The sequence below is a fragment of the Rhizoctonia solani genome, chromosome 10, assembly GCF_016906535.1.
Source record: "Rhizoctonia solani chromosome 10, complete sequence".
Taxonomy (NCBI): Eukaryota; Fungi; Basidiomycota; class Agaricomycetes; order Cantharellales; family Ceratobasidiaceae; genus Rhizoctonia; species Rhizoctonia solani.
The window spans coordinates 56951-77391 of record NC_057379.1 but is presented as its reverse complement, the minus strand read 5'-3'; the positions used below and the strand labels follow the sequence as shown (position 1 = coordinate 77391).

Here is a 20441-nt window from a genome sequence, read left to right as displayed (position 1 = left end):
GCTGCAGAAGGTCGTTCGATAGACGATGCGTAAGGAAGAGGGGGTTGGTTCTCCATCGTGTTCAGGGCCATTGCATGGCCCAGTGCTTAGGAATAAATCAACACGTGCCAATTGCAATATTAATGGTACATCATCTTGATAGCGCTGCAGCTACTAACGGTTTCGTAGCATTCACAAATCATGCCCAAACGGGAGTAGTGAGCGGTGTTGAAGATGCAACAACAACTCTCGAACCGGTAGTATGAAGAAAGCAGAAGCAATGGATATAAATTGGCTCCAGGTTTAAAATGACCCAATTACATTAATAACACACAGTCTGACGAAGACTTATATTAGGGCGCCAAGATATTCTGCCATTCATGGGCTGGGCGGAGGGGGCGTCGAGCCTGGTGCGACTGGTTTAGTTGCTCTGCCGTCTTGGGCTCCCCCGCTGACTCCCCCAGTACCTGATGCAGGGGATTGCCCCTGGACCGTTGGCTGATCGGGCTTTCCTAGTTGGTGCTGCCCAGGCGGTGGTACACCCTGTTTCACGGATGGATCACTCCGGCCATACTCGGTCCTTGGATGCGATGGAGGTGGTGGTTTCTGTACGGTCGTATCGCTTTTCTTGCCGAACTCCCGTACAAGTGGCCTGAAGCGCTGCACGACCTCGTGTGCACTCGGCCGTTCTTCTGGCTGCCTCTTCCAACAGTCTTCAAATAGCTGCCAGATTTCGTCGCTATTTTCATACTCCTCTATCTTCGTGTGGCTTGCTCGCTCCGGACGTTTGTTCGTCCCAATCATTTGGATAATCTTTGTTCCTCTCGTCTTTTGTCCAAATGGTGGCTCATCTGTAAGAATCTATAAGGTGTGTCAATAATTAGCGCTTAAACGACCAAGTCAAGGTTTTCCACCTCAAGTGACGTCATGGCCCTAAATAGGTCAGTCAACCAGCTGTATACAATACACATGTGCGAACACTAACCACGACCAGATATCGCTTCCGAACGTGAGAACAGCATCATCCAAGATTTCGGGTCCCTATTCAAGAGTTATATATGAGAATAGAAATGTATTGTTAGGCTTGCCATGTATCGATACTCCGAGTTGTCACCTGTAAAGCTAGCTTGGAAGTCTTTTATAACCTAACACTTGGGTCAGCTCGCATACCCAAGAACCAACTGTCATTAGGATCTGACCTTAGCGTGGCCAAAGCCAGAAATGACAGCTCTTCCGCTATCTTTAACCAGCACATTGTATATATTAAGTGCGCTATGCACCATCCCTTTGCCCTCGAGCAAATCGTCTCCCTCGTGCATATACTCAAGTCCGCGAGCGATGTCTAGGGCCTAAATATATGTTAGGCTTCTCGGAATAAAACATTAGGATATTTGGTTCTACCATTTGTAATCGAGCGTGTGCAGCCACCTTGGGGTACATTTTAATGTAGCGTTTCTTGAAGGGTGATGGTATCAGTGATAGTCTCAAGCTTCCAGCGAATGTGACGTACGACGTCTTGGTTTTGTAAATATGGAGAGACCAAGTACCTAGTCAATATTTAGTTCGCTCCACCTGAAGATAGTATACTTTATTCACAGTTGGTACTCTGTAGGTGAAACCGGTGACTGCATCACCCCAACTCCATAGAATGGAAGTATACAGTCGTGCCTCAGTGCAGACCAGTTCTCGGTTAATCTAGCGAAACGCTACCCACTCCATGAATTAAGTCGTTATTACTGCTGATACTATTCACACACCTGATGTGTTCGTTTTGCGGTCTCCTCATCGACCCTGTGTCTCAGCACCTTGATCGCAATCTTCTCCCCTGTGAAATACTCTCCAACGAACACGTCGTAGCTCGAGCCTTGGCTTATTGCCTGATTTCCGATCGTAACGAACTTCCGGTCTAGCATTGTGCTCGCAGGTAGAGACTTCCCCGTGAGTTCGGCGATGACTGCCAACGATCTTCTGGCATCGATTTGCTTTTCCAGTACGTGAGGAGATGAATCCCCAATGATCTGTTCTGGTCAGTTAGAGTGCAGTCTATGCATGACCATGGATATAAATCAAACCTTGAGCTTCTCTTTTATCGAATTCTGAAGAGCTTCATTCGGGGTCTGGTGTATAGAGCCTTGGAGATTTCGTATAGTGTCCTCCAAGTCTTCTATTTTCTTACGGTCATTTTCTCGTGCCTTTTCTAGCTCGTGTTTGTACATCGTAGACTCCATACCCTCACCCTAACCTAGCTCAGTATATACATCCAAATTCATAAACCAAGCTGACCTTTGCCATCTGGCGCATTTGATCCTCTAGTCTATCAAATGCATTCCCAATCGCTGATTCTAAACCCCGGGTTGCTGAAGGATCTGCGATAACTTCCTCCCATTGCGGTCCCTTTTCCAGTTCTTTCGATACTCCCGTGAATATCCTAAGAGAGACTTGTTAGATCGGTAATTGATTTCACAGAGGTAGGTCGCACTCGGTTATTATAGACAGCACCAGTGAAGGATCGCCTCCTTCGTTCTTATACTTGGCGCACTCTTCTAGGACATGTACCGCCCGACTTCTGAGTAGTCGCAGCTGATCCCTTTCAACATAGATTAATGGTTGCGAACCTGGGCTGCCCGAAGTCCACACCTATTGAGCCTATCGTTCTCCTGACTAGTGAGGAAATCTCGGAATGCAGATAGAGCGTTCTTGAATTCAGAACCAAGTTCAATGGTCTTGTCCAAGCCCAAGGCGACCTGAGCGTACGTAGCATCTTCGCGCGTATAAGCTGGCGGCGGACCGGCGGGCACCTCCATATCTAACCTAATCTAGTAAAGTTTATGGACTCAGGTGAAGATGGAGGCAAAGAGGTGGAACCTAAATCCTATCTCATGGGTGAGGGGTCTTATCTGAGATCGAGGTCAGACAGGCCTAGGTCTTGTCGCGGCAAAGACAGATGATGCGATGCGTCTGGTTCGCGCGCGTCTATTTATTGACAGGGGTCAGGACCAGGGTATCGGGTATCACTCCCAAGTTCCATATGCGTCTTATGATCAAGAGAATACTTGGGCGGTTGTCGGATTAGTAAAACAAATGAAGCATTTGTCCACCTGCCCATGGGTAATGTGGAACTGAGCGTGCGAAGATTGGCATTCTGCTGGGACTGGGTAAGGGTCGTGCACGTGGCTGCCAGCCCACTCTGCCATTTCAAATGTCTGGACGGAGATTCTTCAACTCATATATAATTGGGATATGTCCGGAAAACATATCTGTTGCAGATCGCCCCATGTGGAGCACCTTGGTATTTGTTTTTCGATACAACCTATAGACCTCGTGGTGGTACATACATGTATAGCAATGTTGGTAGTTTTCGTCAACATCTTCAATGTTCCTGAACTAGCAGCCGTTATATCTTACCAGTATTGGGACCCCTCGTCCCCCGGTGACAGGCTGATTAGTTACTCACGATCGGATCGTGACCCATGATGTGTATAGTACTCTAAAGACATGGTCCATATTTTGGAGGTGTACTGTATAAGAAATTTTACAATATAAACTGAAATTTCCCTCGCTAGAGTGAATATCCCCGATAGCTAGGGCTCTCTCCTGGGCCCCTGGGCGATATTTAGTCTCTCCCTCTTAATCCACATAGTAATAGTCGCGCATATAGTTGGATTTTATACGTAGTTCACGACCTGCCAGCAACTAAGTATTCTTGTGCCTGGGCTTTTTCCTCTATTATGCTTATCACTCGCCCCGAACTTACGGGAGATATTGATGGGTAGGTGACCGTACACACAAAATGTATACACAAAGCAATATATTTGCTTGTACAATTATAGCTTGGTCCACATGTCGTGCATAATCGTCTGTTTTAAATTTGGGTTCTATCTCTTCTATCGCATTTACATATAATATATTTCACCGGCGCACTCCATTCTTTTAGGGTAACGATTTTGCTTTGTGATGTGTCTCTAGCATCCCAAATTGAACCAACGTTTGATTTCGCCTCCAGTGCTTGTAACTGCGCGCGCTTGATACTTAGACACTGATCGAAGTTAAACCCCGATTGACTTGTGATAAAGCTTTCCCACAGCCCGTTTTCCATTCTTTTAAGAAAGATATTTAACTCGAAGAAAATGACATCTGAAGGGTACTCTCGCGCTTTAGGGCTCCCAATCGGCACTTATGCGCAGTCCCTTCCCAGACAAAGTACGCTCGTTGATTATAATTTGAACTAGGCGTTGTTAAGATATCAATTTTAGCAATATATATATCATAATCCCTGAGAGTCCAAGCACGAGTTGCTGATATAATGGAGTGGCTAAATTGTGCGACAGGTCTCAGTAGAAATCCCTAACTCTACATCGGTCGTATATCGAACTTGAGCGTTGTCTACGACTTCTCGGTCTTCCGTATCACTTTCAGAGAGTATAACGTCTTCTTGATTTGGCGCTGAAGCAGGTCCCATATCAACAACATAATCGAGAAGGAATTGAGTCATGTCGAGATGAATTTGAGTTTGACCACAATTCGGTGCCAGAGGAACCTCGCTTCCTGGTTGTGATGAAGTATAATACTTCTCATATAGGCGCTTCTTAAATCCCTTTGTAGCGAACTGGCCAATGAAGCCAAAAGGTGAGATGATTTTTGCGCCTGAGGTCGTATTATGAGTAATTGAGCCCCGTTTTTTTAGGTGGCACTTGCCAAACATTCCCCAAAACAATGGCCTCCCAAATATAAACATATGTATTCCTTGCAAAAGTGCAAGCAGACCACCGATTGACGCAAGTATGTCGAATGAGCTAGTGACACGGTACTCTTCTACCACATCACAGAGGTCACTTGGTCCTCGTAATCCCGGCTTCAAAAGGTCTCGGGGAGTCTCTGGTGAGGCGTCAAGGTATTGAGGGCTCTGTACAACCCCTGTGACTTTATTTGTGAAATTTGAAGACTGGTTTGGTTCCCTGGTATGTCGAGCTGTACACAAGCGTAATAAGACCTGTCAGTTTAATGTTTTATTTGAGATTTAGACTTCTTGGCGGCTTCCTTACACTCTGGAAAAAATAAAGTTGTATCATAAGCCTAGAATAATTAGAATACAAGAATCAGCATCGTGTTAGGTTTTATGAGGTCTAAGTTGAAAATATACTAGTAAAGAACCCACTGACCGGATCTGCTCCCATTATAGCGTCCCATAGTGGTGAAGATACAATAAACTTCCGTTGAGCAAAATGTGTTTCAAAAACAGTATGCCACCCAAGCTCGGGCTTCATGGGCATGGAGAGATATGGCGTTAACATTTCTTTTATGGGATCAGAGTTTGCCAGCCATATACTAGGTAAACGATCTTCACGCATAGAAGAACCATCCAAGGTCCAGTTGGTGCCTTGAATCTCTATGCTGTAATGATATCCCGCGATGTAGCACTTATTCTCACGCCCGGATATCCCCCCTTTTTAATTAGTAGAGTCATGGTAAGATTTGCTGGAAAGAAAAGAAAGTGTAAAACAAACCTCCGCCCGTAACGCTCCCCGGACATTGATATGTTATATACCAATCAATCGTTGATGTATTAGGTAATGTGCGCCTAATATCCTGTGAACATGTAGGTGCAGGTGCTATAAGATAAACGTTAACAGGATTGTTAGTGGTATTGCTCTCTATGCCTTTACTGCTACCCATGCAGAACTATGTTCGATTGGTTGTTTGTTCATAGGTGAATATGTAGCCCAGCAAACACCATTTCAACCCAACTCATGAACTTGAGCCGTGATAGGATGTATATACGACCAAAGACAGACTAAACTTACCCGAAACCCGCTGATTGCATTGGTATGTTGCCGATATGTTGAATACATACTGCGATACGTCTGGTTGAGCTGTATTCACTATTCCCTGGAGATGAGGGAAGCGCTATCGGATTTCGGGAAACAAGTTACAACAAGCTTTACAAGCTATTCTAATGAAATGGGCGTACAATGAAAAGGGTGTAACTATTATTGCTATTGGGGCCCAGCATTTGAGGGCAGGGCTCCACTAATCTTCGAGATGGAAGAGATCCGTATGCTTTCTGGAGCTCAGTTGCAGTGCGGGCAATCAGTAGGGCAATTGCTGTTAGAGAAAAAATATGCTGAAAAAATACCTGTAGCCGGGTTTCGACTGGGCTAGGAGATTAAACACTGGTTAGATCAAGTCCTATATACTAAAATATTGACGCTTACATTACCCTACGAAACAATGAGTTATAGACGAATCCCAGTAATGATTTATGGATACGACCTCGAATCGATCTCATTCCTCTTCGTCGTCTCACTCCTTTCCAGGTGATAATATTGCGCGAAATTGGCTGTGTTCCGGATGCGAGTTCCTCAACGTTCACAGTTAGACAATTTAGTTTTTTGTCTTTGAAGTCTTTACTGATAAATAGCAAACACCACAAGATTAGCGCTGTCAATAAGTCACATCCTCCACGTATGGCCAGTGGCAGTGTGAGTGGCGACCAGTGTATGAGTATTGGCCCCATTGGATGAAATGGACGACCGAACCAGCATCCCAGCACTATATCGATCGGAAAGTATTAACATTTGATGAGACAAATTGTTTCAGCTCCTACCAGTAAATAATGTAATGATAGGATAGTAAACTAATTCTTGAACAAGGAAAGTTCCGATCATAGTGTTGGTATACATAAATCCGTATGTCATGCTATCTTTATCAGCACCACTGGCTTGAACGACTGGGACCTGAATGGGTCGAATAGCGGCTTACAGGAACAATTCATTAAGCAAACTGAGGCTGCAACGAGAAGCTATAATCGCGGCCATCCTGTAGTCTCTGAAAGGCTCGTAATCTGCGCTATCAGAGCCATTGTACCTCATAGCTATAGATTGGTGTTCTTTCATGTAGCTAGCATAGATGGCTATTCCCGAGATATCAATACCCAGTAGTATTGTTGTATAGAAAAAGAACCAATTTTGCCTCACTATCCGTAGAAAGTTCCAGTGGCGCATGGTGGACAGGTAGGAGGCAGGGGTGAAGATGGATTCCGATTAGCATCTTGAAGTGATTATTGTGGAGAATATAAAGAATCAACTGACTAATGCTGACTAGCGCTGCGCTCGGGGATCCTGCCTTTATTGAAAGCCGAAGTTGATGAATCGTGAGGCTCGAGGGAGAAGCTCAGCTGGCAATGTGGCTATATATGTGCGAGCACGCCCAAATTCAAGCTACTTTGTCTTAGGCATTTTCAATAAAGTGGTAAAGGTATACAAGACTTTGTCTAGAGTACCAGATTGATTAGCAGTGGTTGCCATCGCTACTAATTCATGGTGATAGAACTTGAGCCAAGCGTCCAGATTGTTTTGTTTCATAAGGGGTCGGATATTTATATCAAGATAGCCTTTAGAGCTCCAGGAGCCCCTCTCTTGTGGGAAACTCTCGGAAAGAGCTCCTAGAGAATTCCTATCAGATTGGGGCGATACTTCGGGGGCACCTCTCCTTATTGGGGAAGCTCTCATATATTTTTCATAACTTATGGAACTCCAGAACTTTGACTCACGCGGAGCTTTGCAGGTAAAGAATAGATGGCAAGGGAGGTGGATCCTGGCAGATTTACCTTTCTAGGTGTTGGCGATCGCGATGGAGCAACTAATATCGTAGTATATAATCTTTATCGCTATTGGTGGCCATATGGGAACTTGAACTAAATCTGGTATATAAATCTATGAGATAACCGTAGAATTGCACCGAAAATTGTCGAAAATAGAGGTTTTTGGTCGAGAGCTTTCAATGACAGAACAAGGTATCATATGTTATCATAAGAATAACCGTAAAATGGAGACTGGTTGGGTTAGGCCAAAAAAACTGTAGTATGTCTATGGAACACCTATCTCGATACATCTTTCAGACCAATTGCAGGAACTGCGGATAAAAACTCGAGGTAAATCAGGATTATTGATATTGATGCCATTATGTAGTAATATGGAAAGGGTATGGTATAACATGCATTATTCTGATTGTATGCGCTACCGCTGACCTGACAACCCGGCCCCATAGGCCCCCCTCCTAACTCATGATGAGTCACTCACCTTGTTATATTTCACTCACCTAGCCGTTTCGTCGCACCGCGGGGCCTGGCCCCGAGAACACGCCATATGCATGGTGTCACCCTGGAGTATTTAACAAACGCAATTTGCCTTTAGCCAGTCGTATCAAAACTATCCGCTACTTGGGTATACAAGCACTTCACTTGTACGGACGTAGATACCTACCAACATGGTGCTCAAGCAATTTTTATTTGAGGTTTTGTATCTTCCAAGCTTCACTTTGTCAACGACTGTTACTGTCCCCAAGAAAGCAGACCTTTTGCGTTCGTGAGAATGACAGTCCCTGAGATATATGGTAGCGAAACTCGTGGGCAAGAAATAGTCCTAATAGCGCTGAGCCTCTTTTGATACAGTAAAATTATGAATTTATCCTTTGCCCGCTCCCCCCTGCCCTCTGTGTCGATTAATTTGTGTGCTCTGCAGCATAAATGTCACAAGAAGTATTTCTTATGGTCTAAATCGTGATTTGACGAAGAATACAACCAATCCGTCTTGTGAACTTGGAAGGCTTTTCGGTGTATATATGCGGATGGGTACTCCATATATCGTAAATATTGGACAAATGAATCCATAATCTAACAAGGATAATTATGAGAGCTGCAAAATGTACTAGTTGTATTTCTACAAAAACCCGGAGTATAATAAAATAGCATGAAAGATAATGGTGCAACAAGCCGTGATGATCCCTCGTAGCCCCATGAGACTGGGTTATTTGGCCTCATGGTACCTGATAACACCTTCAATGTTTGCCGAGTAGTAAGCGCATTCCTAATTGACCGACGCGCATACGGTCAAGTTGCAATGATGATAAAAAGAATTCATTTCGCTGCGATAACTAATAAAACACGACCCAAAAAACAATTACATGCACTATAAGTTTGTGTTATAAAGATCGATGCACCTAACCCATCTTGGCAAACACGCGCGGCTGCGAAACGTCCTGCATGTTGATAAAGATGTCGTCCGCGGGGTGGCGGTACAAAGGTGCGCGAAGGCGCTTTTGGTCTAGAGACAAACGTGGGTGAGACTCGAGTTAGGCAACACGTATCAGCATTGGAACCGTACCGAGATGGTGTCCGATGAACCCAATGGAGCGACCGAGGACAAACAGTCCGTTGAGCGTTCCGATACGAATGTATTCGTCTGCTTCTTCCCGAGTAAACGAGCCCGAGTCACGGAGGAGATCAACAAAGCAGACGGCGATGCATCCGTCGACGTTCAAAATGAGCTAAATCACCATTGTCAATAAGGATGGGATAACAGCAAGGCGCAGAACTTACAGTATCCTTCTTGGCGGTGGTGACCTTTTCGACCGCGAGAGCATAGTCCAATAGCGAATGCGAAGGGAAGTTCTTCTTGACGTACTCCTTGACAAGCTCAACGCGCAAGTCGGGGTTGTTGACCGATTTGATCTTGTGGCCGATACCAGAAACTGGATCGGCGGGGCGAGGCCAAATAAACCGAGTTGATGAAATGAGGGAAATTAGGGTTGGGGAAGATCAGCCAAAGCGGGGTCGGGTCGAGTCGGAACCACGACAAGCGTCAGCAGATAAAAAGCGCAAGAAAAGGAACCAGACTGTCAGAACTTGTCCCCCTTTTTGCTCAAATAGTGCCCACTCACTCAGTTTGTTCGCGCGACGACTCTCGTCGACAAATTCACGCGGGGTCAACCCGGTATCCCGAGCGTTGGAGAACATGGAAGCAGCCTCGTCGAGAGCACCTCCGAAACGGGAACCAATAGTCAAAAGACCAGAGGCCAGAGACGAGATGAGGTCCTTTCCGGCACGGGAGGCGACAATGGTGTTCATGGCACTGCGGAGACCCAAGTCAGCCCTAATTCAAGCACGGCAACATAAAAGAGGAACGCACCCAGACACGGCCGGGCCGTGGTCAGCGGTCAACATCAACACCATCTCAATAAACTTGGTCGCCCACGCGGGAAGCCTGCGCTTGAACCACAAGAGCGCAACGACACCGCCCAATCCGATATCCTCCTTGAACACATCCGAGATTCTCATTCCGGCATAAATCAGCTCTTGGCCTCGCTCGTCGGAAATGGTCGAAATAAACGCCGCCGGTTTACGAATCAGCCCGAGCTCCTGCGCCCACTTGTAGTCCATCGGGATCACGGGCGGGTCACGCTCGGGCGACGGGACGATCGCACCCTTGGCAACGAGGCTCTCGTACGTCTGCTGCAGCACCAACGGGAGGTCCTCGAACGTATCGGGCACGACGAACCCGGCCGCGCGCATGGCCGCATTCTTGGCGTCGGCAGTCTCCTTGTCCGAGTTGGCCATCGACCCGGCGTGTCCGAATTGAACCTCGGTCGCAAACATCTTGGCGCATGTGCCGATCGCCCATGCAACGATGGGTTTTGTAATCTTGCCCTCCTTGACGGCGTCGATGACGCGGTACTCTTCGACACCCCCGACTTCACCCAACAAGACGAGCATTTTGCATTCGGGGTCGGCTTCGTACCGGAGGAGATGGTCGATGAACGAGGTGCCGGGGTATCGGTCTCCGCCAATGGCAATACCCTCGTAAGTGCCGTTGGTGACGAGCGAAAGGATATTGTTCAGTTCGTTGGACATTCCTCCGGATTTCGAAACGTAGCCGACCGAGCCGGGGCGGTAAAGCTTGGAAGCGATGATATTGTCCATCATACTGTACGATTGTCAACATTCGTCAAGAAACGATATTCAACAAACTCACCCTCCCGAGTTCCCAATCCTGAAGCAGCCAGGCTTGATACCACCTACCGTCGCAGGTCCGATGATAAGAACACCCTTTTCCTGCGCGGCGTGCAAGATCTCACGGGCATGACGCTCCGGAACACCCTCGGCAATGAGCGCAATAGCTTTGATCTACACGAAACCTCAGTCATACCGAAAAATAACAACACGGACCGGGAACATACCTGGGGGAACTGCAAAATCTCCTTGGTGCTTCCAAACACACTACGCGAGCTCGCAAAATTGACCACGACGTCCGCATCGGGGTGCTTCTCGACAGCCTCCTTGACGCTCGTATACACAGGCAAGAGCGTTTCCTTGGTGCCCCAGTAAAACTTTTGGATATGGTGTCCGCCAAAGGGATAGATCATGGCCGCGACCGAAGGTGTCTCGCGACCGCACGAGTAGTCGAAATCGAGCATGCCCTGGATCGCACGCGGCTGGAGACCGTACACAAACGAGCGAGTCGACGCGTCGAATGGACGGTACGAGGGGCGACCCGACTTGGGTGCCGTCGCGTCGAAATGGACAATCTGGTCGTTGGGCTGGTTGCGGCCACCATCGGGACGGACTTGGCCCACGCCCGCATCGGGGACCTCGATGGCGACGCCCTTGGGGGAGCCCTGGGCGGTGGCGGATACCGAGTGGATGACATTGGCGGCAGTCTGGGGTGTGCGCTTGGATACGCCCAATGCAAGAGGGACGATCTCGGTAATGTGGGTTTCGGGGCCGTAGACCTTGATCGGTACACCAAGAGATTCACCTAGGAGACGCATGGCCTTCAAACCTTCCTGGTAATTTGGCCCACCGCGACGGACGAAAATCTTGACATTGTGGGCCTGCAAGCCTGCCTTGTACGCCTTGAGAGCACGAATAATACCCTTGAAGGTAGCAGCGACGTTGGTAAAGTTGGCAATACCACCACCGATGATGAGGATCTTGCCGTCTTCATGAGGAGTACCACGGGTAATGAGGTCGATGATGGTCTTGGCGTATTCATAAGTCTGGCCCTCGGTGGGGGCACCCGAGTATTCACCATAGTTGGCGAGTTCGTGGGCGAAACCATGGGCGGCGATAGCATCGGAATAGACGACCGAAGCACCTCCACCTGCGACCATGGTCCAGACGCGTCCGTTGGGGTTAAGAACGGTGAGCTTGAGCGAAGCACCGGTGGAACCATCGAGTTTTTGGATATAGGCTTCTTCCTTGGTCAAGTCACGGCCGAATGGAGCAGGCCAGACCATGGGTGGGCCACGGTCGAGCTGGATTTTGGCGCCCGGTGCGGCAGTCGCAGCCGAGGTTTCGGTATAGACGGACAAGTCGCGAGCAATGGCCCATTTGGGCGCGCAGATCGAGTCGGCGGTTTGGTCGAGCTTGGCAGCCATATCGAGGAAATGGATGGTCGGAGGCGAGTTGGGAGTAGCGTCGAGGCATACAAGAGGGTTAATCTCGAGATAGGCAAAGTGGAGATCGACATAGACCGAGTACAAGCGAGAAAGGAAGTCGTAGAGCGTGTCTTGCTTCTCGGCTGGGACGGCGGCCAAAAGGTTCGACTTGACGTCTGCACGAGGGGGGAATGGTGCGTTGACTTTGATCGTCAACTGATACAAGTTAGTACGCGTTCCGAGTCGAGTTATAAGAACCTACTCGGGCAGCCTTGGCATCGACATCTCCAATGTCGACACCTCCCTCGTGCGTAAACAAGATCTCATCGCCTTCACGCTGCGAGTTAATGCAGATATAGTACTCGGTGTTGCTGGGATGGGGGAGGAACGGCTCGACGATAAAGTTATTCAAGGTCCCGGTGACAGATTCGACTTGGACAGGCTTTCCGGCGCGTTCAACGATCCAGGCCTTGCTCTCGTCCCAGCCCTTGTTGAGACTCAACAGGCCCGCCTTGCCTCTGTAGAGCGATCAGCAGTTGTTCATCTCGAGTGTTCATCACATACCTCCGCTTGATCAGCTGGTCTGGCTTGGCCACTAGCTTTTCAGTCGAGACCCATGGGGGCAGCTGAGTGTCTGGTGTGACCGTATTCGTCTCCGCGTCCCATGCGATCTGGGCAACCTTGGGCGTGGGGTACACAAACGTCGACGTGACAGGTTCGGTTCCAGCATAGGCAGGCGCACGCGGCAGCCAATATGCCAATAGTAGCTTTGCGTCAAACTCGCGAATGGCTACAGTACGTTAGCTGTGCTCAATACCGATCGAGTTTCACCCACCCTTGGACGACATGGTCGAATCAGTTACCCTCTTGTCGCGTCTTGCTTTGGATTATATACTCTCGTACACGTTTTCCGCGTTGGGGTTTGGGGCAAGGGTTTTTTGTCGTATCTCCCCAAACCCAGTATATCGCCCCATTCGCTTGTGGTACGAGCATCAGGAAATCAGAGGGCTTTGTCGTCGTAATTACTTTTCCATTTCAAATATTCCCCGATTTACGATGAAATCTCGTCTATCTAATCTTATCGAGATCGGGCCATAACTGCGGATCACAACTGCACGTCGTCTCCGGGGAGCCGCCGCGTATCTGACTACGTTCTGATAGTCAACTGTCTATGAGCGCTACGCGGGGCGCTCAATTCACACATCTAGGCACGACTTTCCACCCCATCACGCAATCGCGTCCCGACCGCCATCCGCACGCGTCTCGTTATCTTGCTTCATTTCCCTCGTATTTCTCAGATGACGCGCCCCTTCTTGTTTTTGTTTTTTTCGCCTCACGTTTTTTTTGTCCCTCGTCCAAGTGATCATCCTGCGCCGCCTCACAAAGATCACTCTGATCCCCGCGTGCCGAGTACGTAATCGGCTCCCAGGGATTTACCCAAAAGTACCCCAAAGGTCCCGCCGGCAGAAAGGCACACATCTAATTGGGGCTCATTCGGCCGATGCACGGTTTTTTGGGGAGTTTTGTTTTCTAGGATTTGGCAATTGTGTAGTACCACGATTAGTGCTGTATTCCGACCAGAACAATAAACTTGATGAAAACAATTGTGTTTTAGATACGGCACCTTGCCTGATAACGCTCAGCCTTTAAATTTGATCAGAGATGCCACTTCCTCATTACACTCATGAATAGGCTCTTCCCGCTCTTCTAGCTCGTCATTCATGAGCACATAGTTTTTCACCCCGCTCTTCCATACACCCAAGGAAGCATGGACATTCCACTCTGTGTAGTCGTACGGGAAGACAACTGTTCCAAGATTCCAGCTTATATTTAGCTATTTCCTTCAACGCGCCATGTTTTAAAATCCATTACAAGGTCATTTGAAAGCGACCCCAATACCGATTCCAATACTATCATTAGTCAGCTGATTACGGCCCTCACCCGATTACCGTTCTGGCAGTCGGGGAGAACGGCTGGGCCGTTCAACCCAGGAACTCATCAGGGCATTGGATTCACCTCTAAATGTGATAATACGAGATATCTTACATTATTTCCTATAAATTGTGCACATGAGAATTTTTTCGGTGGTCTAGGGAAGGGATTGTGGAGCGCCAGTTTTACATCAAACAAAAACACGCACCTAACAACACGAGCATAGTGAGAAACAAAGCAGATATATCAAACAATGAAATCTATTCGGTTATACATTCTTATAAGGTCTTACTGGGTTTACTGACTGGTTCTTCCGAAAATGTTGGTTGAATGCACGACAAACGTTTGAGGAGCCAAACAACCTCAGGGTCTCAGGGAAAATGTGCATATACTTTCTAAATTGGGACATTTTCAGGCTCCAAAAGGCAACCAATTGTTTTTCATTTTATTGTGCATTTTATCAACGTCATCGATACAACCATGGTCCGCCCTGCCCGAACAGCCAAGGAAAGAGCTCAACGTGAACAGCACATGCAAAAGCCAAAAGCAACGCTCCAGGATTTGGCGTATGTACTGCGGTTGTTGTTGGAAGGGATAAATCAAGAGCTCGTTGAACGGATCGATGCTCACTTAGTTTCGAACCCGGCACTAGCACAAGATCGACGGTTTGCGAGCCTGTACACCGGCGCCAAACGGGCGGAGATTGCTGTGAGGGATTCCGAAACTGGGCGGCGCAGTTTATCACCACAGCCTGCAGGACTTTGGACTTAAAAATAACACTCTAACCATCATTCTACTTTTAGAAACACGCACTTTGACGGTCCAGGTCCATCAAACTTGAATAGCGAGGCTTATGGAGCCCAATAATGTACCACAGCGTTCAGAATAGCTTGCAAGCGGAATGTACCCATGAGACCGAGCAGCGAACTAGATTTGGAGGTCTGTGGCTGTGCTTTGTGACTAATGATGAGAAAGCTGATCTCAGGGTCGGTAATCAACTTAATTTGGGCAACAGCCATCGGCAAGGCTGTGGCTGGTTATCATGGATAGTTAAAAATAAGACATAAATACTATACAATCGAGGAAGGGCTGAACAATGTATCTACAAAGTTTCTACATGCGTGGATTACTTGTTACTGATTAATTGTGGGTATACCAAAAGTCCGTAATCAGCTGACTAGTGATGGTACTCCTAGATCGCCGTTGCACATCTCATCTCGGTCGATCGTGAAAAGTGATGATGTTATAACATCACAGGGCTATTTTTGGTACACATTCTGTTGTTTTCATACTTGATTACAATTCGATAGGCATACATTAGGTCACGTGTATGTACCCTGCCCCAGACAAAACCACGTTCTATGATTCGGCTATATGCGCATCAACTTGCAGTACATTGGCTTCAATTCAACAAACTTGCTTCGAACATTCTCGACGGGTAGCCATGTATTCAACTAGACCTGGTTTTCGCTATTCGATAAGCGTACATTAGTACTACTGAGCCTTTTTGTCCGTTTTCACTGCAACTCACCTTTTGGCCGGTTCAATCGTTCCACTCTCCCATTCAAGCTTTGTAGCCTCCACCCCGTCCTCTTTTACTAGCCCCCGGACACGCTGGTAGCTGACCTCGTCTTCAGAATCGCTGCTGTCGGTCTCACTGTTTTGCTTCTCCTGAGGAGGACTTGGCAGTGAAGCCGGGCCCATATCGATGACATAGTCAAGAAGGAACCGAGTCATGTCGATTTCGACTCTGGACCCAGATTCTTCGGTGCCCGATTCCTGTGTCGTCTTTGTCGAGTCTTGTGGTTCCGCTCGACGATGATATTGCTGTTGTAGTCGTTCTCTGAACGCCTGGGTAGCCAGTTTACCCGCGAGACCGAACGGCGTTATAAGTTTCGCGCCTAACAATGATATTGAAGCCAGTGTCAACGCTCGCTGACAACGTAAACTTGATCAAGCATACCAAACATTCCCCAAAACAACGGACGCCCGAACACAAGTACATGTATTCCTTGCAACAGTGCAAGCAAACCACCAATGGATGCCAGAATATCAAAGTTGCTTGTCGTGCGGTACTCTTCCGTGATCCTGCATAGGTCATACGGTCCTTTTTGGCTCCAGTTGAAGTTAGCAAATGATGTTTGCTCCGAGTATTTCAAGAATTCTGGCTTGTACACCATGCCGGTGGCGATTACTTCGACATCTGGATTTGAGTCGGTCAGGTTTGACTGCATGAGCTCCCGCCGTACCATCTCTGGTCGCGGGCACACCAAACATGAGTTACATCGACAAATCAGATCACTTTGTGTATGAAATTAAAGTCGAGTGGCTTACCTGATTCACAGTACGGGACAGTTTTGTAAGTCTGGATATCGAGCAAAGTTCATGCAGAGCTTATAATACGCCAAGTTGGGGAGACAACACATACCGGATCCGAGCCCAAAATGGCATCCGACAGGGGCGAAGATTTAATAAACTTCCTTGCTGCCCAGTAAGTCTTGGATACGGTATGCCATCTAAACTCGGGAAAGATAGGATGTGTTAGGTATGGTATCATATCTCCGTGATTCTCTAAGATATACTGATTTGCTATCCAGAGATTTGGCATTTGGTCATTGACTGAGTCGTGTATGCTTGGGTTCTGCACGGACGTGGTCAATTGTTTGCTCAATGGGTATCTTCCTACAGTATATTCGAAACCAATTCGGCCTAAATATAGATATTTGATAGGGACTTTAGTTGGCTATGTATATGAATCAAAAGTCACGAGATACTCGCTTTCATCTGAGGAGCCCCGGTAGTCTCCAGAGCAATCATACACGTAAAATGAATTTTGTGTGTCATTAGCTTTTGACGGTGTGGACTCTACACGCTGACTGCAAGGGATTACGACTAGACTTGAAGTGCCTTTTAATTTGTTTAGAACTTTCAGCGAATTCGATTATATTGACTCACCAGTTTGATGTATTTGTGATATGTTAACCGTCAGATGAAGCGGTATGGAATTGTTGAGAGTTGAGTTATATATAATCTCCGCATGGGGAGGAGCGCGCTACCCGGGCCGTACCATATGAAGCCACATTGGTTCTCCGACTAATAAACCGGGATGATACGTACGTACCACATACAGCATTATAGGTGAAGATTTATCAAGATATCTATCTGACCCTGGATAGAGCACATCGAGGTTGCAAAGCTTCACAGTTGTCCGAGAAGGAAGACCATCCAAGGCCTTACGTTGCCCAACAAGAACTCGGGTGAGAACCAGAAGGATAGCTACCAACGAGAAGATATGTTGACATATAACTTGAGGCCGCTTTTCTGCAGGACTATCGTATATAAGTATTATAGCAATTATTAGTTATTGAGCATAGGTAGGATAAAAGGTACCAACGCTACTCTCCGAAGGAGGGAATTAACTAGGAAATTCGAGAAGGATTGGAGTATACGACTTCGTAATCGATTCCTCGGTGGGCGAGGGATGCCCCTCCAGGTGATAGTCTTAGTTGCACCCATATCGCTGGCCCGATGGCTCCCAGCCGCTAGGTAATGAATGTCGGTACTCAAGCATGTCATCTTTTGGTTTTTGAAGTACTTTGCTCTGAAGAACAGGACCCAAAGTGAGAGAGTTACTATCAGGTTACCTAATAGTCCTGGAAACAGTAGAAGCCGAGCCAGATATGAAAACGGTATCATGGCTAAGATGCAAGTTTGAGTCGGTAATCATGTACAGCAGCCGTGAGTGTCAGTAGGGACGTACCTGCAGACCATAGAATAACAATCGGATAGTAGACGAGCTGCTGGAAGGCAAATGTACCAATACGCGTGTTGGTATATCGGAAGCCATACGTTAACCTATATTGTGAACATTTTGGCTGTCAGTACTTTTGCGAGTAGATAAAGGGAAATGTGACTGAAATAGTTAGCTCACAAGTAGAATTTATTTAAAAAACTAGGCACGAATCGAATAACGGCGAGGATATCAAATATAGCAGATAACGGAATAGAAGCTCTCGAGCTCTCTACAAGGATGAGAATACCGAACCACCCTAACACAACAGTATCAAGGAGGAATGATATAGCTATCCAAATAGGGAACCAGTTCCTTCGAACTGCGCGTATAGAGCATCTCATCGCAGATACTGCCTGGTGAGGGAGGAAAGAGAGTGCCAGTAGACCGTACGAACGAAGACCGCGTTTTTTATGTTCTGCCTCTTGATTGATAGAAAAGAAATGCCAATCCATATACTGGGTTTAGAATACTGGCCGATGTATGTGCACATGACCACTTCCTATATGAGAAGTATCAGAGCAACATATTCCCGGAGGAACCTGCACAAATTAGTTGCAGCCGGCTTCAGACGGTTAAAATACCCGAAACCCCTAAACCCGGACTGGAGCTCATAGCCGTTTACCCAAACGGGCAACTGGGGCAGCTTGATGATTGGGCCACCCAGTTGTAGAGTTGGTGAGGTCCTGGATGTGACCGGTGCACAGTGAAAAGTCGTACAGCTAAATTGAATTACTTTGAATAGAACTGGTTTGTCCTATGCCAGGTTGTGCCAGTAGCCAAGAGCGACATACATATGACAAATAAGAAAGGATATAATTGAAAGGTTCAAAGGCAGAGGAAATGGGAAACGGGGAGGAGAGAGCTGAGCTTGGGTGCGAGGACGAAGTTCACGAGAGGAGTGTTGTGGTGGCCCTTTAACCTTGATACCCCCAACCGCCTTTGCCTTTCCCTAAGTCCGATACATTGTTAGACGGTCCACGTAACAAAAAGAATCAACCGTGTTAACAAGCCATTCTGAATCCATCTGCGTACTTTCAATGGTTCCCATGACTGATTTTGACGCGCCAACTTGAGGCTCAGTCGTCAAGTGGGTAGGCTATAAGTGAGCATTAGTATCGCGTGCAAAAATGCCAGGTCGACAAATCTTCACTGAGCTCAAGTTGTTAGTGATGCGAGGAGGTAGTGGCAGGAGCTCTTCCTGTTCATGGTCGTCCTCCTGCATCTGGAACACCTTCGTGGGCTAATAGATAGGTTAGTTCTCGGCGAAAAAGGGTTTTGCTGGGGAGCGCTCAGGAGCAATATAGTGCACTCCCCAAGCTTGCCGAGCTTCTCGGCTGCGATGGCGGCCAGTAGATTGGGTTTGAAGTCAGAACGGGGGGGAAATGGCGCGTTGACTGTGGTCGTCAACTGGTTTGAAGTCAGTACATGTCCCAATCCCACTAAGAAGAACCTACCCGAGCAGCTCTGGCATCGACATCTCCAATGTCGACACCTCCCTCGTGCGTAAACGAGATTTTATCGCCTTCACGCCGCGAGTTGGTACAGATATAGTATTCGGTGTTGCTAGGATGGGGGAGGAAAGGCCCGACGATAAAGTTGTTCAAGGTGCCGGTGGTAGATTCGACTTGGACAGGCTTCCCGGCGCGTTCGACGATCCAGGCCTTGCTCTCTTCCCAGCCCTTGTTGAGGCTCAATAGGCCCGCCTTGCCTCTGTAGAATAATCAGCAGTTGTTCATCTCGAGTGTTCATCACATACCTCCGCTTTATGAGCTGGTCTGGCTTGACCACTAGCTTTTCAGTCAAGAATGGGGGCAGCTCAGTGTCTGGCGTGACCGTGTTCGTGTCTGAGTCTCGTGGGGTCTGGACAACCTTGGGCGTGGAGTACAAAAACGTCGACGTGACTGGCTCGGTTCCAGCATAGACAGGCGCACCAGGCAGCCAACATGGCAGTAGTAGCTTTGCGTCAAACTCGCGAATGGCTGCAGTACGTTAGCTGTGCTCAATACCGATCGAGTTTCACCCACCATTGGACGACATGGTCGAATCAGTTACCCTCCAGTCGCGTCTCGACCAGACTTGCATACTCCTCTAGCGCACGTTTTCCGCGTTGGGGTTTGCGGTAAAGTTTTTTTTATCCTATCCCCCCAAACCGAGTATATCGTCTCGCTCGCGTGTGGTAAGATCATCAGGAAATCAGAGAGCTTGAGCTTTGTGGTCGTAATTTTAATTTCAAATATTCCCTGATTTACATTGGAATCTCGTTCATCTAATCTTATCAAGATCGGGCTGTGGTTTGCGGATCTCATCCCCCAGGACGTCGTCTCCGCTGAGCCGCCGCGTATCTCACTGGGTTCTGATAATAATAATGAAGTGTCTCTGGGAGCTACGCGGGGCGCTCGATTCACGTATCCAGGCACAGCCTTCCACTCCATCACGCAATTGCGTCCCGACCGCCATCCGCATGCACCTCGTTATCTTTCGTCATTTCCCTGGTATTTCTCAGGTGACGCGTCCCCTCTTATTT

The 20441-nt window shown here is 47.6% G+C and overlaps 6 protein-coding genes across 6 annotated transcripts; 1 reads left to right on the top strand and 5 right to left on the bottom strand.

Moving 5' to 3' along the window:
* Nucleotides 1-357: 357 nt before the first annotated feature.
* Nucleotides 358-2783, bottom strand: RhiXN_08226 (Tyrosine kinase specific for activated; the record flags this gene model as incomplete). The annotated part of the gene is made up of 13 exons (XM_043328042.1): nucleotides 358-840; nucleotides 894-912; nucleotides 965-1020; nucleotides 1094-1114; nucleotides 1179-1328; nucleotides 1381-1434; nucleotides 1490-1526; nucleotides 1576-1685; nucleotides 1737-1997; nucleotides 2052-2216; nucleotides 2263-2407; nucleotides 2459-2566; nucleotides 2617-2783. 13 exons carry the CDS (start codon nucleotides 2781-2783, stop codon nucleotides 358-360), a joined length of 1776 nt encoding a protein of 591 aa, XP_043183427.1.
* A 1508-nt stretch (nucleotides 2784-4291) lies between these two features.
* Nucleotides 4292-5270, bottom strand: RhiXN_08225 (uncharacterized protein; the record flags this gene model as incomplete). The annotated part of the gene is made up of 3 exons (XM_043328041.1): nucleotides 4292-4947; nucleotides 5022-5052; nucleotides 5139-5270. 3 exons carry the CDS (start codon nucleotides 5268-5270, stop codon nucleotides 4292-4294), a joined length of 819 nt encoding a protein of 272 aa, XP_043183426.1.
* A 3706-nt stretch (nucleotides 5271-8976) lies between these two features.
* Nucleotides 8977-13040, bottom strand: RhiXN_08224 (ATP citrate (pro-S)-lyase; the record flags this gene model as incomplete). The annotated part of the gene is made up of 10 exons (XM_043328040.1): nucleotides 8977-9080; nucleotides 9141-9303; nucleotides 9356-9507; nucleotides 9697-9887; nucleotides 9945-10739; nucleotides 10788-10939; nucleotides 10993-12408; nucleotides 12455-12710; nucleotides 12757-12982; nucleotides 13028-13040. 10 exons carry the CDS (start codon nucleotides 13038-13040, stop codon nucleotides 8977-8979), a joined length of 3468 nt encoding a protein of 1155 aa, XP_043183425.1.
* A 1564-nt stretch (nucleotides 13041-14604) lies between these two features.
* Nucleotides 14605-14965, top strand: RhiXN_08223 (uncharacterized protein; the record flags this gene model as incomplete). Its single annotated transcript, XM_043328039.1, has 2 exons — nucleotides 14605-14832; nucleotides 14882-14965. The coding sequence occupies 2 exons, from the start codon at nucleotides 14605-14607 to the stop codon at nucleotides 14963-14965; spliced, it is 312 nt and encodes a 103-aa protein (XP_043183424.1).
* A 613-nt stretch (nucleotides 14966-15578) lies between these two features.
* On the bottom strand, nucleotides 15579-16732 carry RhiXN_08222 (uncharacterized protein; the record flags this gene model as incomplete). The annotated part of the gene is made up of 5 exons (XM_043328038.1): nucleotides 15579-15594; nucleotides 15656-16025; nucleotides 16088-16327; nucleotides 16459-16489; nucleotides 16553-16732. The coding sequence occupies 5 exons, from the start codon at nucleotides 16730-16732 to the stop codon at nucleotides 15579-15581; spliced, it is 837 nt and encodes a 278-aa protein (XP_043183423.1).
* Nucleotides 16733-18671: 1939 nt separating this feature from the next.
* On the bottom strand, nucleotides 18672-19954 carry RhiXN_08221 (ATP citrate (pro-S)-lyase; the record flags this gene model as incomplete). The annotated part of the gene is made up of 6 exons (XM_043328037.1): nucleotides 18672-18866; nucleotides 18915-19013; nucleotides 19068-19157; nucleotides 19372-19627; nucleotides 19674-19896; nucleotides 19942-19954. The coding sequence occupies 6 exons, from the start codon at nucleotides 19952-19954 to the stop codon at nucleotides 18672-18674; spliced, it is 876 nt and encodes a 291-aa protein (XP_043183422.1).
* Between the last annotated feature and the right edge of the window lie 487 nt (nucleotides 19955-20441).